The sequence below is a fragment of the Balearica regulorum genome, chromosome 13 (assembly GCF_011004875.1).
Source record: "Balearica regulorum gibbericeps isolate bBalReg1 chromosome 13, bBalReg1.pri, whole genome shotgun sequence".
Lineage (NCBI taxonomy): Eukaryota > Metazoa > Chordata > Aves > Gruiformes > Gruidae > Balearica > Balearica regulorum.
The window spans coordinates 170,942-196,781 of record NC_046196.1 but is presented as its reverse complement, the minus strand read 5'-3'; the positions used below and the strand labels follow the sequence as shown (position 1 = coordinate 196,781).

The window sequence follows — 25,840 nt, the reverse complement described above, 5'->3', positions numbered from 1 at the left end:
CATAAGTGCCATAATAGTGATATGAAATTCCAGCAATTGGATGATGAAGGTGCAGTTGATTTTTATTGTTTGTTGTGAGACAGGTCTGTACTGTTACTGCTATCGATTTTAGTTTTTGTTTATCATAGGTCTTTTAAAGATTGTCCAGCATGCTAAGTGAGGAGTTCTTAATTTGTAGAAACCCAAGTGATTAAATAAATATCTTTCATTTAAAACATAAGTACTTATTTGTATTTTGCTTATGTTAACTTACAATCTTTGGCGCAACTGGAAGTTTACCTCTGTCGTGGTTTAACCCAGCTAAAACAACCACACAGCCATTCACTCGCTTCCCCCGCAGTGGGATGGTGGAGAAAATCGAAAAGAAAAAAAAAAAAAAAAGCTAAAACTTTTGGGTTGAGATAAAGACAGTTTAATAGGACAGAAAAGACAGACAGTAATAATAATAATGATAAAAGAATATACAAAACAAGTGATGCACAGCACAGTTGCTCACCACCTGAAGCCAATACTCCGTTCTTGAGCCGAACTGGCTCCCGGCCCACCCCCCAGTTACAGATGGAACATGACATCGTATGGTATGGAATATCCCTTTGGCCAGTTTGGGTCAGCTGTCCTGGCTGCGTCCCCTCCCAGCTTCTTAGTCGCCCCCCACCTTCTCGTTGGCAGGGCAGTATGAGAAGCTGAAAAGTCCTTGACTGCTTGGCAACAACTAAAAACATCAGCATGTTATCAACATTATTATCATCCTAAATCCAAAACACAACACTGTACCAGCTACTAGAAAGAAAATTAACTCTGTCCTTGCTGAAACCAGGACAACCTCAAAAATAATTTAGGAACTCTTTGGTATTGCATACATGCAGTTCCAAGCCTATTAAGTAATAAAAGTACTCCAGTAATTTTATGTGTATAAGAACAAAAGTAGTGTTAGGTACCTTTAAAAAAATAACCACACTGAGACCAGCTAGCTATATGAGGAAATTCACTGAAAATGCTAAATGTGATGTTCAGTACTCTTTGCTGAGTTATTTTCTTTCTCTTTTTCACTGCTGCAGCCTCCAGACCTTCTGGCTTGATGGGAATTTCCTCACATCCTTACCAGAAGAACTGGGAAGTCTGCAACAGCTCAGCTGTCTTGGGCTTTCCTTTAATAACTTCTGTGAACTGCCAGCAATTTGTGAGAAGCTCATCATTTTAGAGAAACTAGCCCTGGCAGGGAACTTACTAGAGACCCTCGACCTTGCAGTGCTGAACCGTATGAGTCACATCAAAAGTGTGGACCTGAGGTAAGGGGGAGAAACTTGCATACGTATATAAACCAGATTGCTACTTTCCATTTACAGCAGAGGAGCTGCGTAACTTCTAGTACATTTTGCAGTAAACTAGGTGTAATTTTTTTTTTCTTACTGATTCTTTAGCTTTTAGGAAGTTCTGTTTCTGAGGGTGTGCAGAATTCACTTAGAGAAGCAAGGTTAACAGTAATGTCTGAAGCCACTGAATGTGATTCAGCCCTCTAGTTTCCTCTTTTGATATGCTGTTACCGTGAGCTTCCGTAGCCTTTGATTTCTCCTACCCTTTTTTGCCTTCCTCCCCTTCCCCAATGTGATCCTGATTCTCCAGACTGCCAACTGCAGAGCTCTCAGAAAGGGACAAAGAACTTTTTGTCTGTGGCAAGACAGCCTGGTATCTGGTCTCTGCATTAGCTTCCTGTGTCAGTGCAAAGTAGCTGTCCCTAAGCCTGGCTTCTGATTCCTAGACTGGCATTCAGAATCTTTTAAACATTGGGGAATGAGTAAGATGGTTCCACATAGCAATATGGACAGAGGAAATGTTTTTCTTTGTATTCACTGCCTGAAATCCACCATTGCTTCTCACGCATTTCACTGTGCTCACCTTTGGCATTAGACTGCACCAGAACTCTTCCTTTCTTCTTCTTTCTTCTCTCTCTTACTGATGTCCAGTGTTCACTGTCCTATTTTCTGACTTTGTAACTCTTATCTCTGAGTGTTTAGGCTGAACAACCTGAAGAGAGCAGCAGCTGATGCTCTGGAAGTGAACAAATCTGTGACTTACATGGATTTACGAGACAATCAGATGACGGATCTGGATCTGAGCTGCTTGGGCAGCCTGGAACAGCTGCACTGTGAGCGGAATAAGCTGAAAGAGTTGACGCTGAGTGGCTTCTCCCTTCGGGCCCTCTACGCCAACAGCAACTGTATGTCTTTCTGCCTTCTTCACCTGTCTTCTTCCTTCAAGCCCTGGGAACAACTGAACACAGCCCTTTGCCCTCACCCACACAAAAAAAATACTTACGCTGATGTTACAGCAGTGAGACTGTACGTGATGGGTGTTCTGGGGTCAGTTCCTAGGGATCGCATATGCGTATATGTGCGCAGGCTGTGTAACGGGGGGGGTTGTGGTGTTGAGTTACTATACGAGGAATTTGTCTTCCAGTGAGATCTGTTTGGGAGTCCACAAATAAAAGTGCAGTCCTCCCTTGTTCTCGTGCCCCACGTGGCAGATGGAGAAACAGGATAGTGAGAAGCTGTAGTGCCATATGGCAGATGTATGAAGCGTGAGCTCTGTCTTGGGAAGGATGAGTAGAGACCTTGAGTATCAATAAAGTAAGACTATGAGTCTGTCTGCTTCTTTATGCTGTTTTCCCTCTGAAGCTCTGCAGTCATAATTATTTGCTTTACTTCATTAGGTCTGACAGCTGTCAATATTTATCCGGTTCCTGGTCAACTGACATGTCTAGAACTCTCTCAGTAAGTGACTATACACCACAAAATATAAAGCAAATATCTGGACACCTTTGCTGTTTTCTGCAGCAATTTTCTGGAGCTTTTAAGCTTTTGAAAGAATGGAGAGCAATTGAGGGAAGGCACTCCATCTTCACAATAGAACTGGAAAGCCCAGCACTGAAGAATGATGAAAGTTTCCCAGACCAGAAGCCCCTCTGAATCAGTATGACCTGTCTAGGTCACTAGCTGTCCTTCAGATGTAGGCTGTAATCAGCAAAAAAAAGCCAAGCAGGGACCACTGAACTTGTGGCAGCTTACTGGGCTGAATGGTGGGAATCTGTGGAGCAAACATTTAGAGTAGCTGCCAGTGATCTCTGCTGTTGAGCTTCGTTGCCTGCATCTACCCTTGCAGCAGCATTGTGAGACCTCTTAAGACAGGATGCCCAGACAACCTAATCACCTTTTGCTTCAGTTCTGGGTTGATAGTAGGATAGCGTAGGGTGACCTGTTCTGCTGATGTCAGTGCTGTAAAATAAGCTGATCATCAGAGTCTTGCATCAGTACTACCAATCATGCACGAGCTCAGTTTGCATTACACAGCTAACCACGAGATAAATTCCATGTGACTGGATATTCCACGGGATACTGTTGTTCATTTTCTGCCTACAGTTTTTGGTTTGGTTGTCGCTGATGTCATGCAGCATTCAAATGGTATGCTCCATATGGAGTGTTGGTGTCTAGCTTTTCCCCCTTGCTTTTCTCAGCAATCAACTGCAGTGTGTCCCAGACTGGGCCTGTGAAGCAAAGAAACTGGAAGTTTTGGATGTGAGCTACAACCTCCTTATGGAGCTTCCATCAAGGTCAGCAAACCTTCTTCTTGTACAGAGCTGAGCTTTCTTCTATGGTGAGCTGACTGGAGAGAGAGAAGCAGTGCTATTCCAGTTGCTTTATTTCTTGTTGTGCAGAGATACAATCCACTTACTTTGTGCGGCATCAGAAATCTCTGTATTCAAATGTCGGAAAGAACTGACTTCCAAATCAACTTCTTGAGTAACAGGGACCAGATAATTTCATCCTATTCTTCTGGCTTCTACTGCAGCTGTTTGCACCTGAAGTAAAACATGCTGCTATGACTTATTTGTCTTACCATAGTGTCTGAACATGTCATAGGTGAGGCCCTAATATACACTTTGTTATGCAAAACCAGAATTGTATTAAAGTGGTGCCCAACAGTGTTGAGTAGAAATACCCAAGCCAGCTCTGGATGAGTCAGCTTGATAAGGAAATTGGTGTATCTGAATTTGAATGGCTTTTTCTCCCCAGTATCATTAGCTTTGAGAAGCCACAGCATACAGAAAGAAACTAAATTAATTGACCCGCATGGAGCAGTGCACTAATGCAGCTTTAGCATTTCATGCTTCAAAGCTGTTCTGTACAGGGCTCTTGGAATATAGTCCCAAGTTATCACCTCACCCAGATGGGCAGGGTGGTTCTAGGCAATGTCCAGATGTGTTCAGATATCCTTTCTCAAAATTCCTGCAAGCAATTCTCTGCAGTTCATGGGGATAGAGGCCTTTTCCTTCAATAAACACTCAGTTCTGGAGAATGTGACAACAGCCTCAGAAGTAATACAGGAGTGCTAAGCAGCTCTGAACTTTAGTTGGCACAGGGAAAGTGCTTTTTTTCTGCCTACAAGTGAAAACAGGTATTAAAATCCATCCTTTGTGACTTCTTTTTTGTCTGCCTGAGAGAATGCTAGGCACATGCACACAGACAGACTCATATCACGAGTTACTGATCTGCAGTAGCTTAGAGGGAAACGTAGATACACTTTCAAGCATTCAGAGTGACCGAGGCACCTTACCATGTGTGTGTTTCTGCTTTGTTTACGTTTTACAGATCAGTGTATTTTAATTTTTCTCTGCTGTACAGCCAAATTATAACAGATTAAATACTAGCTTTTCTCACTCTGTGGACGTGAAGAGGAGTGAACCAAGCTGATACAGAAAAACCTGTGTCTTTCTAGGATCCTCAGCAGCTTGAGCCTTCGGAAGTTGATGGTGGGGCACAATCGTCTGCAGAGCCTTCCACCTCTTCTAGAACACATTCCACTGGAGGTGCTGGACCTTCAGCACAACCTGTTGACTAAACTCCCAGAGATGCTATTTGTCAAGGCTCTGAAGTGAGTGACAGTAGTGAGCATCTTTTGTCTGCATTAACCTTTGGAGTTGTCAAGGCTGATAGTGGCATCTGTGTGACTGTCCTTGCAAGGTTCCATTTGCATAAGAGATAATGAGGTGTGCGCTTTATGAGGAGGTAATTCAGGTGCCACGAGGGAAGTCATCGAGCTGATTTGAGGGAATCAGTCCGTGTTGCTGTTTAATTACAGGAAAACAGAGGCTTACCTAACCCAACAGCCAACCACAGAATTAGCTTCAGTTGCAACTGTTTCTAAGATGATGTTACTGCCTGAAGAGCTTTGTCTTCAAAAGTAATGTGTAAATTCAGGTGCAAAGGAAAGAAGCTATACAGATTTTCAGGTATTACAGCAGAAAATAACCTGAAGCAGCAGGTCATTGGAGAATAGTGAGAGCACCCTTACAAATGAACAACCCTTCATAACTGTCTACTCAGACATGAGTCAACCCTTCTTTTAAAGACTCTGAGTAATAGTTTATGTAGTCTGCATCTACCAGACTTTATGTAGTCTGCATCACCCCCTCTGCAGGCTCTTCAGTACTCACTGTATGCTGTAAAATGCTGTGTGTATCCACAGTGCTATATACCTAGTAAGTCATTAGTAGACTCATAAATCTTAACATCGCTAGGGATGTTACACTGTGTTGTCTGGCCTTCTGTCTAATGCTGCTGTTCTCTCCACACTGGCATTTGTATAGCTCCTTTTCCTGCTGTTAATGGAGTGGTTTAGATGATGTGAAGTCTGATTTTTGCACTTTTGCTATGGTTAGCCTCAGGTACCTGAATGCATCTGCAAACAGCCTGGAGTCCTTGCCCTCTGCATGTACAGGGGAGGAGAGTCTGAGCATGCTGCAGCTGCTTTACTTGACCAATAATAACCTCACAGATCAATGCATCCCTGTCTTGGTGGGACACCCGAGCCTACGGATCCTGCATCTGGCAAACAATAACCTACAGACTTTCCCCGCAAGGTAAATAAGTAATGCTGGTGGGTGAGATAGCACTCACCAGGAGGATGTTGCCTGCCTTACTGCAATTGTATGTGAATTGGTGTCAAAGCAAGGTGCTCTCCCTCTGGCTTGATGACAGAAGCCTGCCATTCCTACACACACACACTGAGGAATAGCATGTTAAAGGGGATTGGCACAGTACTGTTGGCTGCAGTGGTTCCTGTCCTAGTTGTGGTGGATGTATGCATGGGGATGGGGGCAGTATTTCTTTACAACTTCAATGGTTCTGGCATGCAGCTTGCTGTGCTGCATTTTTTCACTTTTCAGTCTTGCTAGAAGACCCTCAGTCAGACTTGTCTGAACTCCTGCCCAATGTATGTCATATAATTTCATCCATTAATTCATGCACCAGGCTTACGATTTGGAGTTGAAATACAGATAAATCTAACTCAGTGTAGCTGGAGGCTCCTGTGTGTTCCTACTAAGTTGTTCCAGAGGAGGGCCGTGGAAATGGTCAGGTGGCTGGTACGCCTGTCCCATGAGGAAGGGCTGAGAGAGTTGGGGTGGTTCACCCTAGAGAAGAGAAGATTCCGGAAAGACCTTTTTGCAGACTTTCAGTATATAAAAGGGGCTTACAAGAAAGGCAGAGAGAGACTTTTTACCAAGGTCTGTAGTGACAGGACAAGGGGTAATGGTTATAAACTGAAAGAGGGTAGATATACATTGGACATAAGGAAGAAGTGCACCCACGATGAGGGTGGTGAGGCACTGGAACAGGTTGCCCAGAGAAGTTGTGGATGCCCCATCCCTGGAAACGTTCACTGTCTGGTTGGATGGGGCTTTGAGCAACCTGATCTAATGAAAGATGGCCTGGCCCAAGGCAGGGAGGTTGATGATATTTAAAGGTCCCTTCCAACACAAAACATGTGATTCTATGATTTTCCAAGCCCAGCTTAAGAAAACTTCAGCTGTCTATGCATAATAATATTTCGCCTTTATAGTTTCTTAGTATGTGAGGAGGGTTCCTCTGAACCCTTTCTGAAATCTCAATGCTTTTGTGGCTATGTAGACAGCAGAACTTGGACACTGCTGTACTGAAAATCATAAGCAGATGTTGGTTGCAACCATCTACTTGAGTCCCCTTCTGGTGACACCTTTATACACTGTTCTGAGTACCTGTCCATCTGACTCAAGCCTTTTTCAGAGCAATGTCTCTGAGGATTGTTTCCTCTCTAATTGTAACTTGTACAAGTTCCCATGTGCATAACATTACCTAGCTAATTTAAATCACATGCTCTTAAGGTAAGTTCCACCATATTTTTTATTTGCAAACTTTACTTGGTATAATTTGGTGAGTGTGTATATGTGTTTCTTACTAATCACTGATCTGTTGTCTGTCATTTAATCAAAAGTGCATCCACATAGAACCCTACTAGAAGGACTTACACTGAATTCTTAATTCATTATTACTTTTCAGTATACTCTGTAATCCAGTTTTGGGGTATCAAATATATTTTCTTTGGAATAAAGAGCTCGTGCTATACTGGTAGACTTCTGTATCAGCTTAATTTGTAGTCTCATAAAACCCAGCAAATTCTGTTACATTAGCACAAAAATCTAAGGGTGGGGTTTTTTATTATTTATTAATTGTGTCAGCACAATTAATTCAGTATTGATTACATCTGTGCAAGCTTTGCCATGATTCCTCCTGGTACTGGTCAGGCTAAAAAAAATACTTTCATGTAAATCTTTTTATTCCTACAAAGTACACTCACACAGCTTAGCTTTTTTTTGGTCAGTTTTAAAATTAAGACCCTACAATCTTCTGCATTAGTGCTTTAGAAGTCAGGGGTGAAGGGATCTCTCTGTTGGATAAATCCAAGCCAAGCTTGGGGACGCTGAGCTTGCAGTAGAGCATCTCTTAGGACTCTTGGTTGCCTATCAGTAAATTAGAAATGTAGCTCAAAGGGCAGTGTCTCTGGATACCTTATCTGCAGATTCAGAAAGCGACAAGTTCTTGCCTATAAGATAGTATTCTTTTGTTTCCCTTTCAGCAAACTCAGTAAGCTGGAGCACCTGGAAGAGCTGAATCTGAGTGGCAACAAACTGAAAACAATTCCCACAACAGTGGCAAACTGCAAGCTACTTCACACACTTATTGCACACTCTAATGAAATCAGCATCTTTCCAGAGATTCTGCATTTGCCCCGTATTCAGGTATTCTTATGGAGAAGGTAAAGAGGTACCGGGGAAAGTTTGGGTTGGACAATGAAGAGTATCTGCTAGGAGAGGAACTGGGGGTCCCAGCATTTTGCTTGATCAACCTGAGAAGAGAGCACAGAATATGCATTTTAGATCTGTCACCTTTCAGAGTTGATCAAAGATGGCTCATCTTTCATTTATCTTTACCATCTGTCTCTGACTTGGTGTATTTCTGGTTTACCATTTGAGACAGTAGGGAGTGTTATATAGCTAGGCAGGTTTGTATATATAGGCCTCTATTATCTTTAGTGTGACCTATTCTTTCAGTATTGGAGTCTTGGCTATTGGAGGTTTTAAGTATTTGCTGCTTATAAATTATCCTTCTACTAATAGGTCAGACCTGTTTTCATGACCTGTTTGTGGGTTACAATCAGTAGTGGGGTCACGTGATGTTTGAAAGGAGCACTGGAGGAATTGATCACATGAGAGAACAAAGAATGTTTTCTTTGTCATTGTGGTTTTTTTGATACTGCAGTTTGTGGACTTGAGCTGCAATGACTTAACTGAGATCCTAATCCCTGAGGCGCTGCCAGGTGCCTTGCAAGAGTTGGATCTGAGCGGAAACACAAACCTGGTGCTAGAACACAAGACACTGGACATCTTCAGGTGAGCCATGGATATGCCAACCCAGTAGTGACCTGCACAGGGAAGGGTAACCCTTCCCAGGAGGGGAAATGGGATAGTAAAGTGTGTACCACACACTGCATAATGGTATAATGTTCCCTGCCTGAGGCAACTGAAGCTTTCTGTCTTGTAGGAAGGGAAAAGTCTGGGTCCAAATCATTAGAGCAAGCAAACAATTTCTCAGGTGATATGAGGTTCTCCCAGCTGTCTCTGACATAAGCAACCAGACATGTCCAGAAGGCCAAGACCTTAATCTCCTCTCCTTGGTGCACTTCTTTCCACAGTCTGCTGTCTAAAACACTAGACCGGACAAGGTCCTTTGGCCACAAGCTGTTCTGTGGGGTCTAGGAGAGAATAACTTCTGTTCTTCTCTCTCTGTAGTCACATTACCACACTGAAGATTGATGCTAAGCCCTCCCTCACGGCAGACTCAGCACTCACTTCTACCTTCTGGAGCCATGGAGTAGCTGAGATGGCAGGCCAAAGAAATAAGTGAGTATTGTGGTCTGCTGGACGCTGACACTTTGTCTTCTCAGGGTGCTAGGTGGAGTGCACTGCTAAGCACCCAAGCAGACTTGTTTTGTTCAAAAGCTCATCAATCCCTCTGTCTCTCCTGGATCTCTTGCTAAGTCTTGGTAGCTCAGGCCTCCACATTGCCTTTTCCCTCAGTTTTCGTGCTTATCCTGGGATGCTTGTACTCTGCTTCCTACCCTAGCAGAGATGCTTTTTCTTTCTCTTGCCAGCTGTGCCCATTGCCCTCTCCTGAGTGTGGTCAAGGAGAGTTTGGGAGTTGCAATAATAAACTACATCTGTACGTGTCATGGGGCAGTGAATGTAGGGACAGTGGCTTTGCTGTCCTGTAAGAACAGCACTCACGGCAAGATGCCTGATGGCTGTGGTTTTGGGGACCATGTAATCTTTTGTGACATACTAACTTTGCTTGTATGCTTTTCTAACAGGCTGTGTGTGTCATCCCTGGCACTGGGGAGCTTTGCAGAGGGGGTGGAGGCTGTGTATGGCATGTTTGATGGTGACAAGAACGAGGAGCTGCCACGATTGCTGCAGTGCACCATGGCCGATGTGCTCCTGGAGGAGGTACAGCAGTCAGACACCATGTTCATGTCCAACACCTTCTTGGTCTCCCACAGGTAGGACAGTGAGCAAGCTGGTCCTGGTGGGACCTGCATAGGTATATCACTTAATGTGTTAGGTGGGGTGAGGCAGCCCTCCAGAATGCCTGTCACTGGAGTCTGGAGCCTTCCTACACCTTCTCCTCCAACAGGAAGCTGGGCATGGCTGGGCAGAAGCTGGGTTCTTCTGCTGTCCTTTGCTATATTCGTCATGATGTGGCTGATCCAACCAGCAACTTTTCTCTGACGGTGGCCAATGTGGGGACGTGCCAAGCCATTCTGTGCCGAAGTGGAAAACCACTGCCTCTCTCCAAAGTCTTTAGCCTTGAACAATGTTCAGAAGAAGCCAAGAGAGTCAAGGAGCAAAAAGCCATTATAACAGAGGTTGGTTTGGACCCTCTTCACTTGAGCTTCCACCCTCCCATAAACGCTTGGTATAAATACATGAGCTCTGCTGCCTGCACAATACTACAGGGGAGAGGATGGCATGAAAGCATTCAAGTGACTTGTGTGTTGCTTCATGCTCTGCTTCTCTTGCTGATTAGCTATTCAAAATGACGTGTTCCTAAAACACCCGTTATGGCCCGAGATCTACAGGTACCGAACGCCAAGGATGGCTTGTGGAGAGAGGGAGGAAAGAAAAGAGGTGTGGAGCTAAAGGAGGGGAGGTCCATAATACTGTGCATGACTTGAGTGAGTCTGGAGAGGAGCCACTAAAGAACAGAGCAGGGCCTGGGAAGTCATCTTGTCTCAAAACCCACAAAATATCTTTGGTGTTTCTTGAAAAGTATGACTCAAGTTAGCTCTCTTTGGATTTCTTCCATGTTTTAGTTGGTGAAGGTGCAGGTTTAGTGGCCCTTGAGACATGCAGAACATGGATATAAAGTATATTACAGGTAAAAATTTTCACACAAAAAAAGAAATGTTCATTGTTTTTATGTGAAAGTATTAAAATGATTTCTGGAGAACCCTCTAAAGGTTAACTTTCTAAAAACTTGGAAATAACAGGGAAGTTCCAAAGGACTGGAAAATATGTCATTGGTGAAGCTCTGAGAAATCTGTGTCAGTTTTATGCTCAGTGGGTCTTGTAAAAAGTATCAGGTTGTTTAATAAAAGTGTTTCTGACCGGGATAATCTGTTAATGTGTTATAGCTCTGAAAGGTACTATATGCTATAGCAGTCTGACTAAAAATAACTGTGGAATCAATGTAGCACGTTAAATGGTTTAAAAACTGGCTGATGAATGGATTCTGAAAAATAAAAGTGAAATCATTGTCTAAGGAGACTTCCCTGCATGTGTCCTCTGCTGGTTTTTAATACTTAGCAGCAGCAACATTTAACACCCAGAGGATACTGAAATTAAGAACACTGAAATTAAATTCAAAACTCTGGGGTAGCTGTGTACTCTGTATGCACTGACTTGGAAAAGGGACTGAGGGCTGTAGGCAATCTTCTATCCAGGAGACTAGCATCAGGCTGGCCAGGGGACTATCTACCAGGAAGAACAGGAAGGAGGTAATACCTGCAGGTTACAGCAGTAGTGTGAGATACCTACTTGTTCTTTTCTTCCTCAGGATTTAGTGTCCACACTTCAGAATGCAGTTATATGTTAATAAAGAGGGAAATAGTTCAGAAAATACACAAAAGTTATTTAAATGTCTGGGTAATCTGCCTTGCAATGAGAAAGTAAAAGTCACTGTCTTGCTCATACTGAAAAAATAAGTTTTATGTAAGACTCATGAGTGAGATTCTGTGATCAATGTGCTGCAGGTAGTCTACTGCACGTTTCAGAATAGTTTGCTACAATTCTGCAGAATGTGACAAAGTCTTGTGGGATAAAAGTGTGTTATTGCCAGCATGGATGATGCGTGATTACTGTACCTGGTACAGTGAATGCCTGTGCTGTGGTACCTGGATCTAGATCCCTTTCTCTTATACTGTAGCTGTGCACTGGCATTTCTCAAAGCTCCAAGTCAGTATATGGGCAAGGGAAAGCTTGCTCTTCAAATGATCCAATAGCAGATCTAATGGTACTGCCTTGTTTCTCTTGTCTGCAGGACAATAAGGTCAATGGTGTGACTTGCTGTACTCGGATGCTGGGCTGCACATACTTGCATCCTTGGATCCTGCCCAAACCACACGTCAGTTCCATTCCACTGACTGTACAAGATGAGCTGCTACTTCTAGGGAACAAAGCTCTCTGGGAACACCTTTCTTATACAGAGGCTGTCTCAGCCGTGCACCGCCTACATGACCCACTAGCTGCTGCGAAGAAACTCTGCACTTTAGCCCAAAGCTATGGTTGCCAAGACAATGTAGGTGCAATGGTGGTGTGTCTGAACATCAGTGAGGACAGCTGCACGTGTGAGATGCATGGCCTCACTCTGTCAGGTCCTGGGGGATTTAGTTCCACCACCACAAAGCCAGCAACACCTTCATCTAGCAGTGGAATTGCTTCAGAATTCGGCAGTGAACTGTCTGCTTCTGAGGTTAGCAGTGAGGTGGGCTCTACTGCTTCAGATGAACACAGTGCTGTTGGTCTTGATGGCAGTTTGCTACCACGACAAGAGCGACGTTGCAGCCTACATCCTGTGCCCCCCTCAAGCATCTTTCAGCGCCAACCTTCCAGTGCTACCTTCTCTAGCAACCAGTCTGACAATGGTCTGGATAGCGACGATGAGCAGCCTGTGGAAGGTGTGATGACAAATGGCAGTAAAGTGGAGGTAGAGGTGGACATCCACTGCTGTAAAGGAAAAGGCATGGAGTTTGAACCTCCTGCTGCAGAGTACAGCTCCTCTGCTCCAGAGCCAGAGGATGACTCTGGACTTGTCCTCATCATTCGGAGACAGAACAGTGTAAACTGCAACACTGTGCAGAGAGGGGTCAAGGAAAAGTGTGAACTGCAAAAATCTCTTTCCACATGCTGTCTCTATGGAAAGAAGCTTTCCAATGGCTCCATAGTGCCCTTGGAGGAGAGCCTCAACCTTATTGAAGTAGCCACAGAGGCACCCAAGAAGAAGACAGGCTATTTTGCTGCTCCATCCCAGATGGAGCCAGAGGATCAATTTGTGGTGCCACCTGATCTGGAGGAGGAAGTGAAGGAACAAATGAAGCAGCACCAGGAGAATGGAGCAGATCAGGAAAAGAAAGAGGAACATGCAGCGGCTCTGCCAGAGGAGTTTGACACAGCTTTGTAAACCTATAAGTACTGCTCCCACATTGTCTTTCCCAGGAAGCTCTGTCCCATAAGGGTTGTCTTGCCCTCCAAGGGGAGCTGGGATCTGCAAGGAGTACAGGCATCTGCTGCTTCCTTAATGGAGTCGAGGAAGAATTGGGAGTGCTAAGGTCTGGGCTGTCCACTTTTAACTGTAGAGTCTCAGTTGTTCTATGAGCACTCAGACCAGCAGCTGAGCTCTGTGTTAGGAACTGTCTGGAAATTGTGCAAGCACTAGGAAGAAGGCAGGTGTTCCAACACCGGCCTGTAACTCCTTGAACCCTGATGTTCTGCCAGCTCTGCAGGCAAGGGGCTGACATATGTGTGTGTGGGGTGAGGAAGCTGCTGAGGGGGCAATGTTCAGTGTTTGGAGTCCTGTGAATATTTCTGATGCAGCCCTCCCCTTCCCCTCCCTCCCCCCAGCACCATTGTTATTCCTTGAAAGAATACAGCCAGTTGCAATGAAGATGACCCAAGAATGGTTTCCTACATTAATTGCAAGCACTTTTATTGATTGCACTTAAGCTCCCCTTCAGCCCAGCACTTTATTATTTAGCGCTAGGGGAGAGAGCACTCTTCAAAGAGTGCGGTGGGGGCTTTTCCCAATGGATATTGTTAGGGCAGTGGAGGGCTCAAGGCACCAGTGTTCCGATGAGCACTGGTGCAGGATAGAGTGAGGGTTATGATGGGATCAGCCTATGCAGGATGAGAAAATACACAGCTGATTGATAAGCAGGTGCCTACTGATGCATTTGACATGGAGCATAGGATAGATCAGCTCTGGAGCGGTCGATTAAGGTAATGTGTAGAGCTAGTGCTTCTAGCTGCAGAGCACAGACCCAGCTCAACAGCAGCTTGGCCACCTCCATAATGGATGCTTCACAGTAGAGGCTTCCTGTATCCAGAAGACATGGGATAAAACCCAGAGGTCATGCTTGTTTCAGTGAGGTACTCAGCCTAAGAGGAAACCAAGTTGTAAACAGTGGTATGCCATTCTAAGGCTAGTGAGCAGTGAGGCTGCCCTTCATATGCTGGAGAAGTGTTCAGTGCTCTGTTCCCTCAACATAAACCTCTGCAATGTCAGCGATAGCATCTTTGCTTGCCTTTGAAAAGAGGAGTCGTATTCCAAATCCACAGCAACCTGCATTTCATGGTACGTGCCCAATTTGGCCACAAACAAGGTGAAAGCATACTTGTTTCTGCTTAGCTTTCAATGCAAAAGGAAGAAATAGAACTTTTCACCTTAATAACATCTTTATCAGCGCTGGAAAAGATGTTTAAAATAGTCCCACTAATGGTGAATTGGCCAGTCTGCACTCGGCAGGTGCATTGTGTTTCCATTAGGATTTTTGGTGCAGGGTGTAAGTTGGCTGCCTATGTTGTCATCTTGTGTAAGCGTTGTGAAAAGACCACTGCCCCTGTAGTGTGCAGATCTGTCTTCCTTAGCTGGCAGAGCGCTGGACAGCAGCTGCCCCTCGGTCATGTCAGTGGTGCAATAATCCTGACTGTAACGTGGGCTAGTGCCTTTTCTTCTTTATTAATTATATTTATGAAGAAGACTTGAAAGTTTCTTCTCAAGAGCTCTGAGGGGCTTGAGTTGTATATTTTTGGATCAAATTCAGGCCTTGCTCAGAAGGAAATACTGTGCAGACTACTTGTGGGATTCTGTCAATATAGATCTTTTGACAAAATCTAGTGGAGTTTTACTGAGATTTCAAAGCACCTTGAATTTCTTCTCACTAGGAAAAAGTATTTTTACCATGCATGAGAGTGCAACATTTTATGATTATACCTTGTGCTAGTTACAATGTAATCATGGAAGAACTCAACTTTTTGAAAAGTTTAAAGTCTCATAAATTTTGGCTGTTTAAATGCCTGTTTCATTTGGAAATTGAGAGAAGGCTAATTCTTAAAATCATAGAAAGCAGCATTTGAATCCCTTAGGCAGGGATTTCTGAAACAGCAGAAAAGATTTGAAAACTAAACCTCAAAACCTCTTTCATGTTTTCTTCATATAAGTATGCAGAAGAGGCTCATCCCAATGTATTTGACTGTAACTTTTAATTCTGTCACTGGTGATAATTTGACAAAATATCTGTGCCCAGCCCAACACTTTCTGATACCTGACAGGGCTGCAAAGCAGCCTCTGTTCAGTACCGACGTGATGCAGAAACACACTCTTCTTTCTGAATAAGACTGTGACAAACCTTGCATGAGGAGAGTGGCAGATGTTAATGCAAATCAGGTCTCTACTTCTTGCACTGATCTGGAAAATCCAGTGTGTCCTTGCCAGTCTGAACCAGTAGCATTGCATGGAGAGTTGGCATTGCCACAGGGAGTTAGTTGTGAACGGCTCTACCTAGCTCAGTGGGAAAGGACTAAGTAAAATAAAGCTGTGCAGTGGAGCATGCAGATTTCTGAGCTGCTCCTCTTCATGGTAGTGGCAGAATGGAATGCAAGGAATTCCTGCTTAGCCTTTTTCTCCAGTGCTGTTTCTGGTTTTGAAGCAGAAAGAGAGTTTGATACAGCCAGCTCCTATTTTCTGTGGCTGTGGACTGTCATGGCAGAACATGGCTTGGTCTCTTACACAAGGTAGAGTCCACAGCTTTCTCTGCTTAAGCTCATACTATGAACTCTTTGTCTTACTCTGGGCAGTGCAGCCTGAGTGCTTCCCTCCACCACCACCTTTTGTTTTCCTGCCTCCCTAGAGGCATCAAGCTTCTCCTTTGTCTTCCTGACCTTACTTATTACCACCACCTTAGATTTCAAGATCCCTAAGAGCATTGCTGTAGGTGGAACAGGTATGAATGAGCAAGTGTAGTGAAGGACTCATAGAAAATGTTTTCCCAGTTCTCTTCCTGTTCTCCTCCAATCTCTTCCCTGATTTTTGTATGTGGTTCTTGCACAGATACATCATCTCCACAGAGCTACATCACTAAGAATGTCCCATTTGTTAACAGACTTGCTATTAGAGAGAGGTTCTCAGCTTGGGGTTATCAGGCTGTCTTGTCCCTGCTGAGCAATGTCAGACCTGCCATGTTCCATGTGGCCACAGTCAAGTTAGGCTGGTTGGTTTGTCCATCTCTTCAGTAATGCTGGCTCTGCTGATGAGCATGCTCATCGAGAACAGATACTCTAAAGGCACTGACCTGTCTGCCCTGTCCAGAAAGGCTACCACAAAAGGAACCCATAAAGGTTATATTCAGTGACGAGTAGTTGGGGCCCAAATATTAAGGATAAGGGATAGCCTCCTAGTTGCTCCCAGCACCAGGGACAGGCCTGATGGAGGCAGTGCCACAGATTAATGGGACCTGATCAAAAACCTCAAATGGGTGGGAAGGTAAAATCCTGTTCCAAGGAGGAGTAAGTATTTCCCTTTCCTGGGGACAGGCTGCTGTGAGGCCTGAAATCCTTCTCCTGGTACACAAGACATTCAGCCACACCTAAGGCCCTAGGACTTAAGCAGTTTCTGTACTCTTGGATGGTGATGGCTTTCATGTCACTTGCCAAAGGCCTTCTTTAGGCAGTAGGTTCATTTCCTTGGTTTTGTGCAATCGTCTGCTGTTCTGTTGCTGTCTGAAGACTCCAGTGTATTTTTTTCCCTTTTGTGACATTTTAAAATGTTTTTTTTCAACTTAACTCATATGACCCAGTGCATGTTAAAGAAATATTCCAATGCACCAACTGTTTATTAAATAATCTTTTTTCATGGTTTTTTTTTTTGTTTGTTTTAAAAAGGGGAATATTTTCTGTATCACACTCTAGCATGTACCTATAATAATCCTCCGGTTTTATCATCTGTGGGAGTAGGTTGGCCAATGAATGCACCTTCAGCACTGTGGCCTATGTTTGTATTGCTTTGGAGAGGCAAATAACATAAGATTGCTGGAAAACACTATTCCTTTGATTCTTTATTCAGATGTATAGAGCAGTCCAGGAAAGAAGAGTATTTTTGCATCAACTTTTCAGCTGACTTAGCAATAAAGATTTTTACTTTCATCTAACTATATATTCTGATTCCGTTACTGCGCTGGAGGGAATTTGTGCAATATCCCAGTCAAACATAGCTGTGGCTAGCAGTAGCTGTGCTGTACGGTCTCCTTCATTGAGCTCTGTGTGCTACTTCACTCATAAGCCTTCCATACAAAAGCTACTTGCAGAACACTGTAAGGGTGGAATTCATAATACCATTTATTAGGAAGCTTTCTGTATCCTGCCAGAGGAACCCTGCCTGGTGAACTTGCTGTAAACAGTATCGTACAGCTTTCTAGAAGTAGCCGCAGCAAGCAGGAAATACAGAACCATTAAAAGAACTAAGACCACAGGGGACTGTCCATATAAATCCCTGTGCTGAGACGTTCAATGCACCCAGCTACTAAAAGGGAGGAGAAATGAAACAAACCCCAGAGTACGCGTGTTGCTATTTAGTATTTGTTTTACTTTTGTATCTGCAGTTCCAATAATGTTCCCTGGTAATTGTGGTTTTGGTAATTGTGAGGATTTAGTCACTGGTGCTAGTGAAACTGGAGATATATCCAAGACAAAGCACATTTCTGGTATGTTTAGCTTGGGGGGGGGGGGGGGGGCGGGTGTTTTGGTTTGTTTTTTAAATACAGGCAGAACTGGTCTGTGAGACCAGTTGGTGGTTCCATCTTCATATCAGCAATGCATATAGTGGGGCATTGCTCTGAAGTGACACTTCATCGAGGCATGATTTTGTGATTCTAGTGCTACTTTTCCCTGTTAAATTTCCTATAAGTTTTTAATAAAATAAATTTCACTTTTTTTATAAATAATACAAGGGCAGCATCTCACTTCCCCAACTTGTACATTAAAAATGTGTTTTGAAAACAATACACTTCTTAAACCATCTGTTTGAGCTCTTAAAGCTTTTGTCTCATTATCCCAACTCAGGGCATCTTTTTAAGCTAAACTGTTGTATACAAGTTATATAAAAAGACCATTTCATACACAAATGTGCCCTCTGCAGGAGAGTTTTGAAAAGGCATTGTGTCACAAATTAGGCTGAGTGTATTAATCATTTCACAAGTTTATTTCAGGATTTTGTGATGGCTCTATAAATGCCACATTCAAACTGCCCTGTTAGTTCCAAGAGACCTACAAAAAAAGCAATAATTAGCTGCCACAACCACGGGCCTCAATCACTCAGTTTTAAGACCTCTGTTCTCAGTGAACAGTTTCTGTAGTTTCAGCTACAGAAAGCTGTTCATCAGCAAAAGCATGTAGTAGCAGTACTTGTAGCAAGACCTCATTGGAGGAGAACAAGAGACCCAACAGAGGGGAGGGAAATGTTACCTGTGAAGCAGGCACCTTGCTAGTCAACTACATGAGGACAGTTACTCTTCAGTGGAGAGACAGCCACCGAATCCATCGGACTTTGTGTCGACTAATTCAATAATGCAAACTCAAGTTAGGAACAGCTTGACTCTACCATATTTAGAGCTATACTCTCTCAGTGTGTGTTCTGCTGCAGCATTAAGGAGGAGGAATCATTCTAAAGCTTGTATAATTGTACTGGCTTCTGTTTCAGTTTGTCAACTGCTCTGTACCCCCTAACAGCTAGGCCTGCACTAAGCAGGTATGCCATGGCAGCTACGCAGCCTGAGAGACCAGCAGCAATCTCTGCCCCGTGCAGGCTGCACCTGAAGCCCTGATAGCCCTTACTGTGATAAAGCTGCTCTCTCTCTTTGCACACTGATGAATTATAAACCCCCAGCAGAAAATGGAAGAAATAGTACAGAGCAGGCACCATACCAATTGCAATTGCTATGTTCAGAATGCATTCAAGTAGCAGCCACGCTGGGAAATGCTGTGGTAACTGTAGAACACCAACCAAAATAAGAACACAACAGAAGACCAGGAGACATCCTCCCACAGCCATTGCTGCCCTTGCAATTGGCAGTTTTAGTAGGTAGAAACGCTGGTCAAGCTGCTGGGCTTTTTCTCCATCTGCTCCACTAAAGCCACTGTAAGCCCCACCATACTGGTAGTAGTAGATGCCTCCCAGGCTGGGAAGGCCCGTGTAGCCTCCCGTCGAGCCGTAGGACACGGAGCTGCAGACCAGGATCAGCACGGCAAGTAGCGCTTCCACGATCTGGCAGCAGGCTGCAAGAGGAAGGGCAGAAGGTGGGGCTGCCGCCGGAGCGGAGGACCGCCAAGCCCGAGCAGTCTGGCGGCCAGGAAGGAGCCTCTCCCCGGGACGGGGGAAGGGTGCTAGGAGGGGAAGCCGGGCTGGGCACTCTGCTCCAGCGGCACAAAGGAAGTGGCCTCGCTCACCCCTGGCCGTGCGCAGGTACCGGCAGCGACGGCACTCCAGCAGCCCCGGTGCAGCGGCGCGGCTTCCCGGTGGCCCCGCTCCGGTCATGGCACTGAGGGGAGACGGCGGTGGGGATAGCAACGACCCGCCCGGGCCCCTCACGGCCGCCCGCCCGCCCGCCAAGCCCTATCCTGTTCCCCGCCTGGGCCCCTTACAGGCACCTGCCCCCCCTCCGAGCCCGGTCCCGTCCGCCGCCCGGGCTCCTTACAGCCGCCTGCCCGCCCGCCGAGGCCCGTTCTGTCCCCCGCCCGGGCCCTGTACAGTCGCCTGCCTGTCCCTCCCTCACCGCCCGCCCGCCCCGGTGCGTCCCGTCCGCGGTGCGCGGGGGCTGTTCTGTTCCGCCATGGCCCGGTGTGGCCCCGCTCCTCCGGTGCTCCAAGCGGAGGGCCGGGCCGGGCCGCGGGGCACCCGATTCGGTGCTAGTGCCAGCGCGGTGTGAGATCGCGCCGCGGGCTGGGGTGACTTCCGTCCCCTCCGCCCGGGGCTCGTCCAGCCCTGCCGGGGTCCTCCCAAGGGCGGTGAACAGCTCCGGCCGTGGCCGCGCCTTGCCGCGCCTGAGGGAGGTGTTGAGAGGGCAGGTCGCTCTCTTCGGCGCCTGTTCACGGACCTGTTGTCCAGGAGTGTGCCCTCTCCCTTTCCCTTCACACGGACGCTATCCCCATAACCCCTTGTGGTGACAGGGTCCTGTGGTTTCCCACCTGCCATATAACAAGTACTTGTTTGTAGCTATTGGAAACTGACCACCGACTAATTTTCACAAGTGCCACTTTTTCCTGTGCTGTGGGTTTTGGTGAAAGTGTTCTGCATTCAGTTTGTTTGCCACCTCATGCCTCTGTAAACCTCAGTCCTGCCCCTCCGTTCCCCTCTCAAACTCACGTCCCAGTCTTTTCAGTCTCGCCTCACACAGTACTGGCACCATTCCCTTTATTGTATCAGCTGCCCTTCTCTGGACAATTCCCTAACTCCCCTAAATCCATCTCATGATGCAGTGACTAGACCGCCATGCAGCAATCAAGACACAAGTGCACCACGGTTTTATATCAGAGAATGGCTGCCTCTGCCTTCTCCTGTGGTTCTCCTGGCAATGCATAGCATTTTGTTCCTTCTCCAGCTGCCCTGGCATACAGAGCCTGTGTCTCCAGAGGACAGTCATCAGCACCTTGAGATCTGTCCTGCAGTGCAACAATTGCCATGTTCCAGTTCAGCACTCTGCAGGCCACATTCAGGTAATTTTTCTCTGGATGCATTAACTTATATTTATCCATATAGAACCAAATAGACCTCTTCTGTGTCTGTTTGCTGGAGGCCACTTCAGACAATATGATGTGACCTTTTTACTGGCTGCCTGATTTCCATGTGCAATAACGTCCTGCTGCCCACTGGGGTCAGCTGCCTTGCTGTCCCAGGAGGCTGCTGAGCACAGCCATCACCTTCCAGCAGAGGAGGCAATGAATTGCTCCTTTGTTTATTGGTGGTTGCTGGAGTGAAGGCATGTGGCCTAGATCTCATCCATGCCCAAGTGTCAGCATTTCTCAGGACTGGTAAGAGCAGAGCTGATTCAGGAAAGGCTGTTTGTCATGGGGGGTGGGGGGGTGGGGTGGGGTGAACAACAACAGTGGGACAATTTGGAAACACAGAGGGAAGCATAGAAAACTCCACAGCCAGAGTAAATGCTTTTATCCAAGAGTTTGACCAAACACTGGAAAAGCTTTAGCATTGCAAATAAATACTTTCATTGCATTTAGGAAAACAGGGTTACACTATGAGGTCTCAGACACAGTGTCTAAATACATGCTCCGAGAGGTTCAAATTTGTCACTAAGATGCAGAAATACATTTTCTCCATCTGTAAGATTGGTGGCAACAGTTAGAGTGCTTCACCCTTCTGTCCTTGCAGGAGCAACAGCAACAACCCTATAGACTGATATCATAAGAAGCCTATAAACTGCAGTACTTCTGCTTCTCAGCACTGTAGGGAAACATACTCCTCAACATTTTGCCTAACTCCATGAAGGACAGGAGATCTGAAAACTCATCTTAAAATTTACTTAGTTTGAAGATAATAGAGAAGCAAAACAAAAGAACTCTTTGTTCAGCCCCCAGTTCAGATGATAGAGGGAACAGGAGTTGTATGATGATGCTAAGTTAGGAAATGGGGAGACCAAAGGGAGCTTAGGATGAGGGCTCTGGAGATAGTGCAGATGCTCAGTAGTGAGGCTATTGCACACACCTTTTGGTGTGCACGTTACATCACTCACATTCACGTGCCAGAACCCAGGCCTCCTTGCTACCATGCATAGGATGAACTTAAAAGCTTTAGCAACCCTTTGCATAATTTTAGGATTAGGGCAGTGCCATTTTCCTTAGTAGAGCTTTTAACTGCCACGAGAGGGACATGAACAGCTAAGTTGAATAATCATGAGTCACAAGAAGGGATGAAATAAGTGTTCCTTATGCAGAGTGTTGCTGCTGGTCATCCAGCAACCTGAGCTGAAACTTTCTTTGGAATTTGTGATGTGCTGGAATTACTTGTTCAAAGACAGAGCTGGGAAACACTGCTCTGTTGAATTGGTGATGCATTCAGTGTTTTACTAGAGTGTTTGCTGCTAACAAGTGAGGTACAATCTTCAAGGTATTGTAGAACTGAATCAATCGTATTCCATTTCTGTTGCTATATCAAGAATTGTTTAAAAAATGCTGTGCATCACTTCACTCCTGCTCAAAGTACCACAGCTGGGCTCGGTCAGCGTTGTTTTCTGGGTTCCTATTCTCACTGCAACAAGTAGCAGTCAGCAGAAGACAGAACAGGAAGCTGAGGACACCAATATTAATCTTCACCTCTGCTTTGGCTTCTCTTTTTATTTTATTTTTGGCTCTTCTGTTTCTGGCTGCTCCTGATGTCCTTGCAGCACTAAGAGGGGGGAAGGGCCTGGCCTGGCTTGCCATGGGCCAAGAGGTCTGACCTGGTTCAGTGCCCTCCCTGAGAACTTGAAGGGTAAAGTAGAAGGAGCAAGTCATGAACTGCCTCATATTTCTCCAGTGTGAGGCAGCTGGGAGCTGCAGCACAATCACTGCTGAACACCACAGCCAGATTTATTGACTGTCCCACATAAATAAATAATCACGGGAACAATGAGCGCAGCATGATGACGATGCAGCAGTGCTGCAGAAAAGAACTGGAGGTTATTGTGAATGGCAAACTGAACTCAAGTCCACAATGTCATCCTGTTGCGAAAAAAACTAACATTGCTAGAGTGTATAAACAGGAATGTCACATGTAGGACACATGAAGAAATTCTTCTGCCCCCACCTTCAGTGCTGGTTAGGCCTCCAGTCTTGCACACAGTGTTTCCAGAGGCAAATGGATCAGCTGGAGGGGATCCAGAGGAAAGCAAAAGAAAGCTCTAGAAATACAACCTATGAGAAAAGATTGATCCCAGTCCTCTCATTTGACAGGACAGGTGTCTGCTAACAACTCACAAACTTGTTAATAGGGAGGTGTCTTAAGTTGCAAACGTGTCAAGAGGAGGGGAATATTTTGTTCTCCCTATCTGCTGTTGGCATGGTCAGGAAGCAGTGAGCTTAGCTTGAAACCAAAGGGATGTGATTTAGGCACCCCCCCAAAAAAGACAATACTTCTCCCACACGCACCAGCTCCACCACTTTGTAAGGAGACAAGCAGTTGTTGCTGGAGCAGATTGGTGGGGCAGATGGTGTGTTTCCATCACTGGGGCTCAAATTCAGTCATGAGAGGGGCTTCCCTGTCTGTGCTCTGAGAGAAGGAGGTGCTGGTGCTGCCCACACCACTCACTGCAAGCTCAATGTGTTGCCTTGCCCCACAAAGCCACCATGCCCCTTTCCATCCCATCCCCATTGGCTGGCCACTGCCTCTGTGGCTTCAAGGTCATCAAGGCAGTTGCCACAACAAAGCATGCAACAGCTTAAGTCTCTGAAGTCATAACTCAAACACAGTGTGTGCACTTACATAATGTTTACCTGGATGTAAGCAAAACGCAAGGCTGGACAAGGTGTTTCTCTTCACTGTGCGGGTACCCAGGAGCCACTAACATTCACGCTTTGTGGAGCATTCCTCTTGGCATCTGTAACCCAGCTTGCAAGTCTCATTGTCACTGTTGGGCCTGTAGCTCACCAGTGCTTCCAAATCTCCATGAACCTGGAGTGCATTCTGTGTCTCTCAGCATGCTTGCAAGGGACTTAGTGGCCAGGCTGAGCATGCAATGGCCCTCATAGTTGCTGGACTCTTTCCCCTCCCAAGTGCTGCAATGGTCCATGGCTGGGGAGAGCAACCTGGATTGCCCAGCACAGCTGGTATCAGGTTGCAGCACTGCATTTGCAGACACGGGTATTGTGGGAGGCCCAAAAGATGCCACAGTCACGAAAGCATTTGGTGTTTACATTCCCTAGTTTTCTTGACAGAGGGGAATTGCAGCTGTTTTCGGCCTAGCCCAGGGCCTGTAGAAGAGAGCTCAGCCAGGACCTTAGGCAGAGTATCGCTGTCCCTACTGCAACACCCTGCATTCATGTGTGGTGTGAGCCATCTTGTTCCACTTTCAAAAGACGTGCCCCCAGATGCCAGTGCTCCCCTTTCTAAAGCCCAGCTCACATAGGTGGCAAGAGTGCCCTGCAAACCACTTGCTGTACACAGGCTACTTTTCCAGAATGCGGCAACTTTAGTTAGACTGTGCAATTTGCCTTTTAATGTCTTTCAGATTTTTATTTCTGAGATCAAAATTGATCCTACGTACAGGCGGATAGATAAAATAGCTGCTGTATATTTTTGAGTCACTTGGTTATTGGCTTTGAGTCACTCTGTGTGGATTGTGCCATCTTTCTGGCTTTTAAACACAATGTTTGCACAGCTTTGTAGAACCTAGCTGAGGTTTTTTTGGAGCTGATTTTTCTGCTCTGATTATGCAAAGAGGTAACAGGTGCTATGCTCCATTTCAGGTGAATGCTGGGCAATTAAGATTGCTGAAGGCACAACTATCATCATGGTTTGATCAGACTCCTGCAGATATATGTAGGTTTGGCACAGCAGCCCTGTCCACGCCTCAAGGCAGATTTAACTGTGAATATGTGCATTTTCAGAGTGCCCATGTGACCTGGCCTGTAACAAACAAGGTTTGTCCCTTGCGTTTCAGGAAACCTGCTGCACTGTTATAAATATGTTTTATTTATAACAGTGGAATATATAACAGGGAATCAATAAACAGTCACAAAATTCATGAAAGCCAAGCAGGCTTCATGGCTCTTTGCTCATCTAAATGAGAGATTAACAATAAATCGATTTTAAAAAAGAAAAAGGAAAAATCACATATTTGGTTATTAAAAGCTGATTCAACTGGAAATGCAGAGACCAAACAGAGATTAGGCTACATGCATATTTGTGGATACCAGCCCTGAATTGGTTGGGGCTGTACAAATGTCAGAAAGGAGCACGCAGAAATTGCTGAAAATAAGAGCAAAATGTGAGGAGGTAACTAGTAAAGTGATTTGTTACTGACCCTGGTGAATTTTTGTGCAGAGTACCAGTTAGGTGTCTGTGCCTGGAACAATGCACCCTGAATGGGGGTGGAGGGCACATGGGCAAAACTCTACTGGTGCATGTCCTACCTGCAGCCTGACAGAGACACAGGTTTGTCAGTGCAGTGATGCTTGAGCCTGTGTTCCACTCAAAGCAGCCTTTTGTCAGTTCTGCTTTGTAACTGTGGCTGGTCCTGGAAGAGGGAACTGCTTGCTCTTGCTGGCTTGAACTCTATTCATAGAAATGGGACTCTGGACAGTCCTGGTACCAGAGCAAGGGAGTACCAGGGAGTACCTGGTACCAGAGTAAGGGAGAGCTGCTGAGACAGAGAAGCAAACTGCAGGGAGGGAGGCTAGTCAGGGCTCTTGGGGTTACAGAGGTCCTGACAGTCAAGACAGACAGCTGCCTTGCTGGCAGAAATGCATCCTGCAGGGTATGGCCACCTCTTTCACCACACCATATAAGGGGTGGCTTGGCCATATTTGTAGAATATGAAGTGCTGAGCTGTGTGCTCATCGTTCAGCCCTGGGAGGCTCAGTGCACCACAGGGCGGGGGAGGGCAAACCCCATGTGAGAGCATCTAGAGAAGGACTGGAATCATGCAGAGAGAGGAGAAAGGCCTGGTAATAGCAGGAGAAACCCACTGACCCCATTGCACACCACTATCCTCCCCCACTTCTGGCCAGGTTCTCAGCCTTATGTAACTGGGTCTACCTATGTCTCCAGAGCCACATTATTTTCTTCTCTTGGCAGGAGGCTTCCACCATGCCCTCCCCTGAACCCCTGAATACTGCTGTGTGCAGTATTACAGGTAGAGCTCCAGTTGCGTCAGC

At 45.6% G+C, this 25,840-nt stretch overlaps 2 protein-coding genes and 1 long non-coding RNA gene across 6 annotated transcripts in view; 2 read left to right on the top strand and 1 right to left on the bottom strand.

Moving 5' to 3' along the window:
* Positions 1-17,130, top strand: part of PHLPP2 (PH domain and leucine rich repeat protein phosphatase 2) — a 41,275-nt gene extending 24,145 nt beyond the window's left edge. For 2 of the 4 annotated variants that reach the window (XM_075765880.1, XM_075765881.1), the window contains 12 exons: positions 1,059-1,289; positions 2,016-2,218; positions 2,711-2,771; positions 3,512-3,607; positions 4,774-4,929; positions 5,717-5,917; positions 7,951-8,113; positions 8,634-8,764; positions 9,164-9,274; positions 9,742-9,930; positions 10,065-10,296; positions 11,970-17,130. In XM_075765880.1, coding sequence (XP_075621995.1) covers positions 1,059-1,289; positions 2,016-2,218; positions 2,711-2,771; positions 3,512-3,607; positions 4,774-4,929; positions 5,717-5,917; positions 7,951-8,113; positions 8,634-8,764; positions 9,164-9,274; positions 9,742-9,930; positions 10,065-10,296; positions 11,970-13,109 — 2,914 coding nt within the window. In that variant the 3' untranslated portion in view covers positions 13,110-17,130. The other 2 variants (XM_075765883.1, XM_075765882.1) reach the window with 2 other exon arrangements.
* Positions 17,131-18,158: 1,028 nt separating this feature from the next.
* MARVELD3 (MARVEL domain containing 3) lies at positions 18,159-20,321 on the bottom strand. Its single transcript, XM_075765884.1, has 3 exons — positions 19,750-20,321; positions 19,424-19,515; positions 18,159-19,252 (listed from the first exon to the last, which is right to left on the bottom strand). Exons 1-3 carry the CDS (start codon positions 20,166-20,168, stop codon positions 18,642-18,644), a joined length of 1,122 nt encoding a protein of 373 aa, XP_075621999.1. The 5' UTR covers positions 20,169-20,321; the 3' UTR covers positions 18,159-18,641.
* LOC142603753 (uncharacterized) lies at positions 19,413-24,718 on the top strand. The gene is made up of 3 exons (XR_012837640.1): positions 19,413-19,439; positions 20,575-20,689; positions 24,431-24,718. It is a non-coding gene; the product is annotated as an uncharacterized LOC142603753 (long non-coding RNA).
* Positions 24,719-25,840: the final 1,122 nt, after the last annotated feature.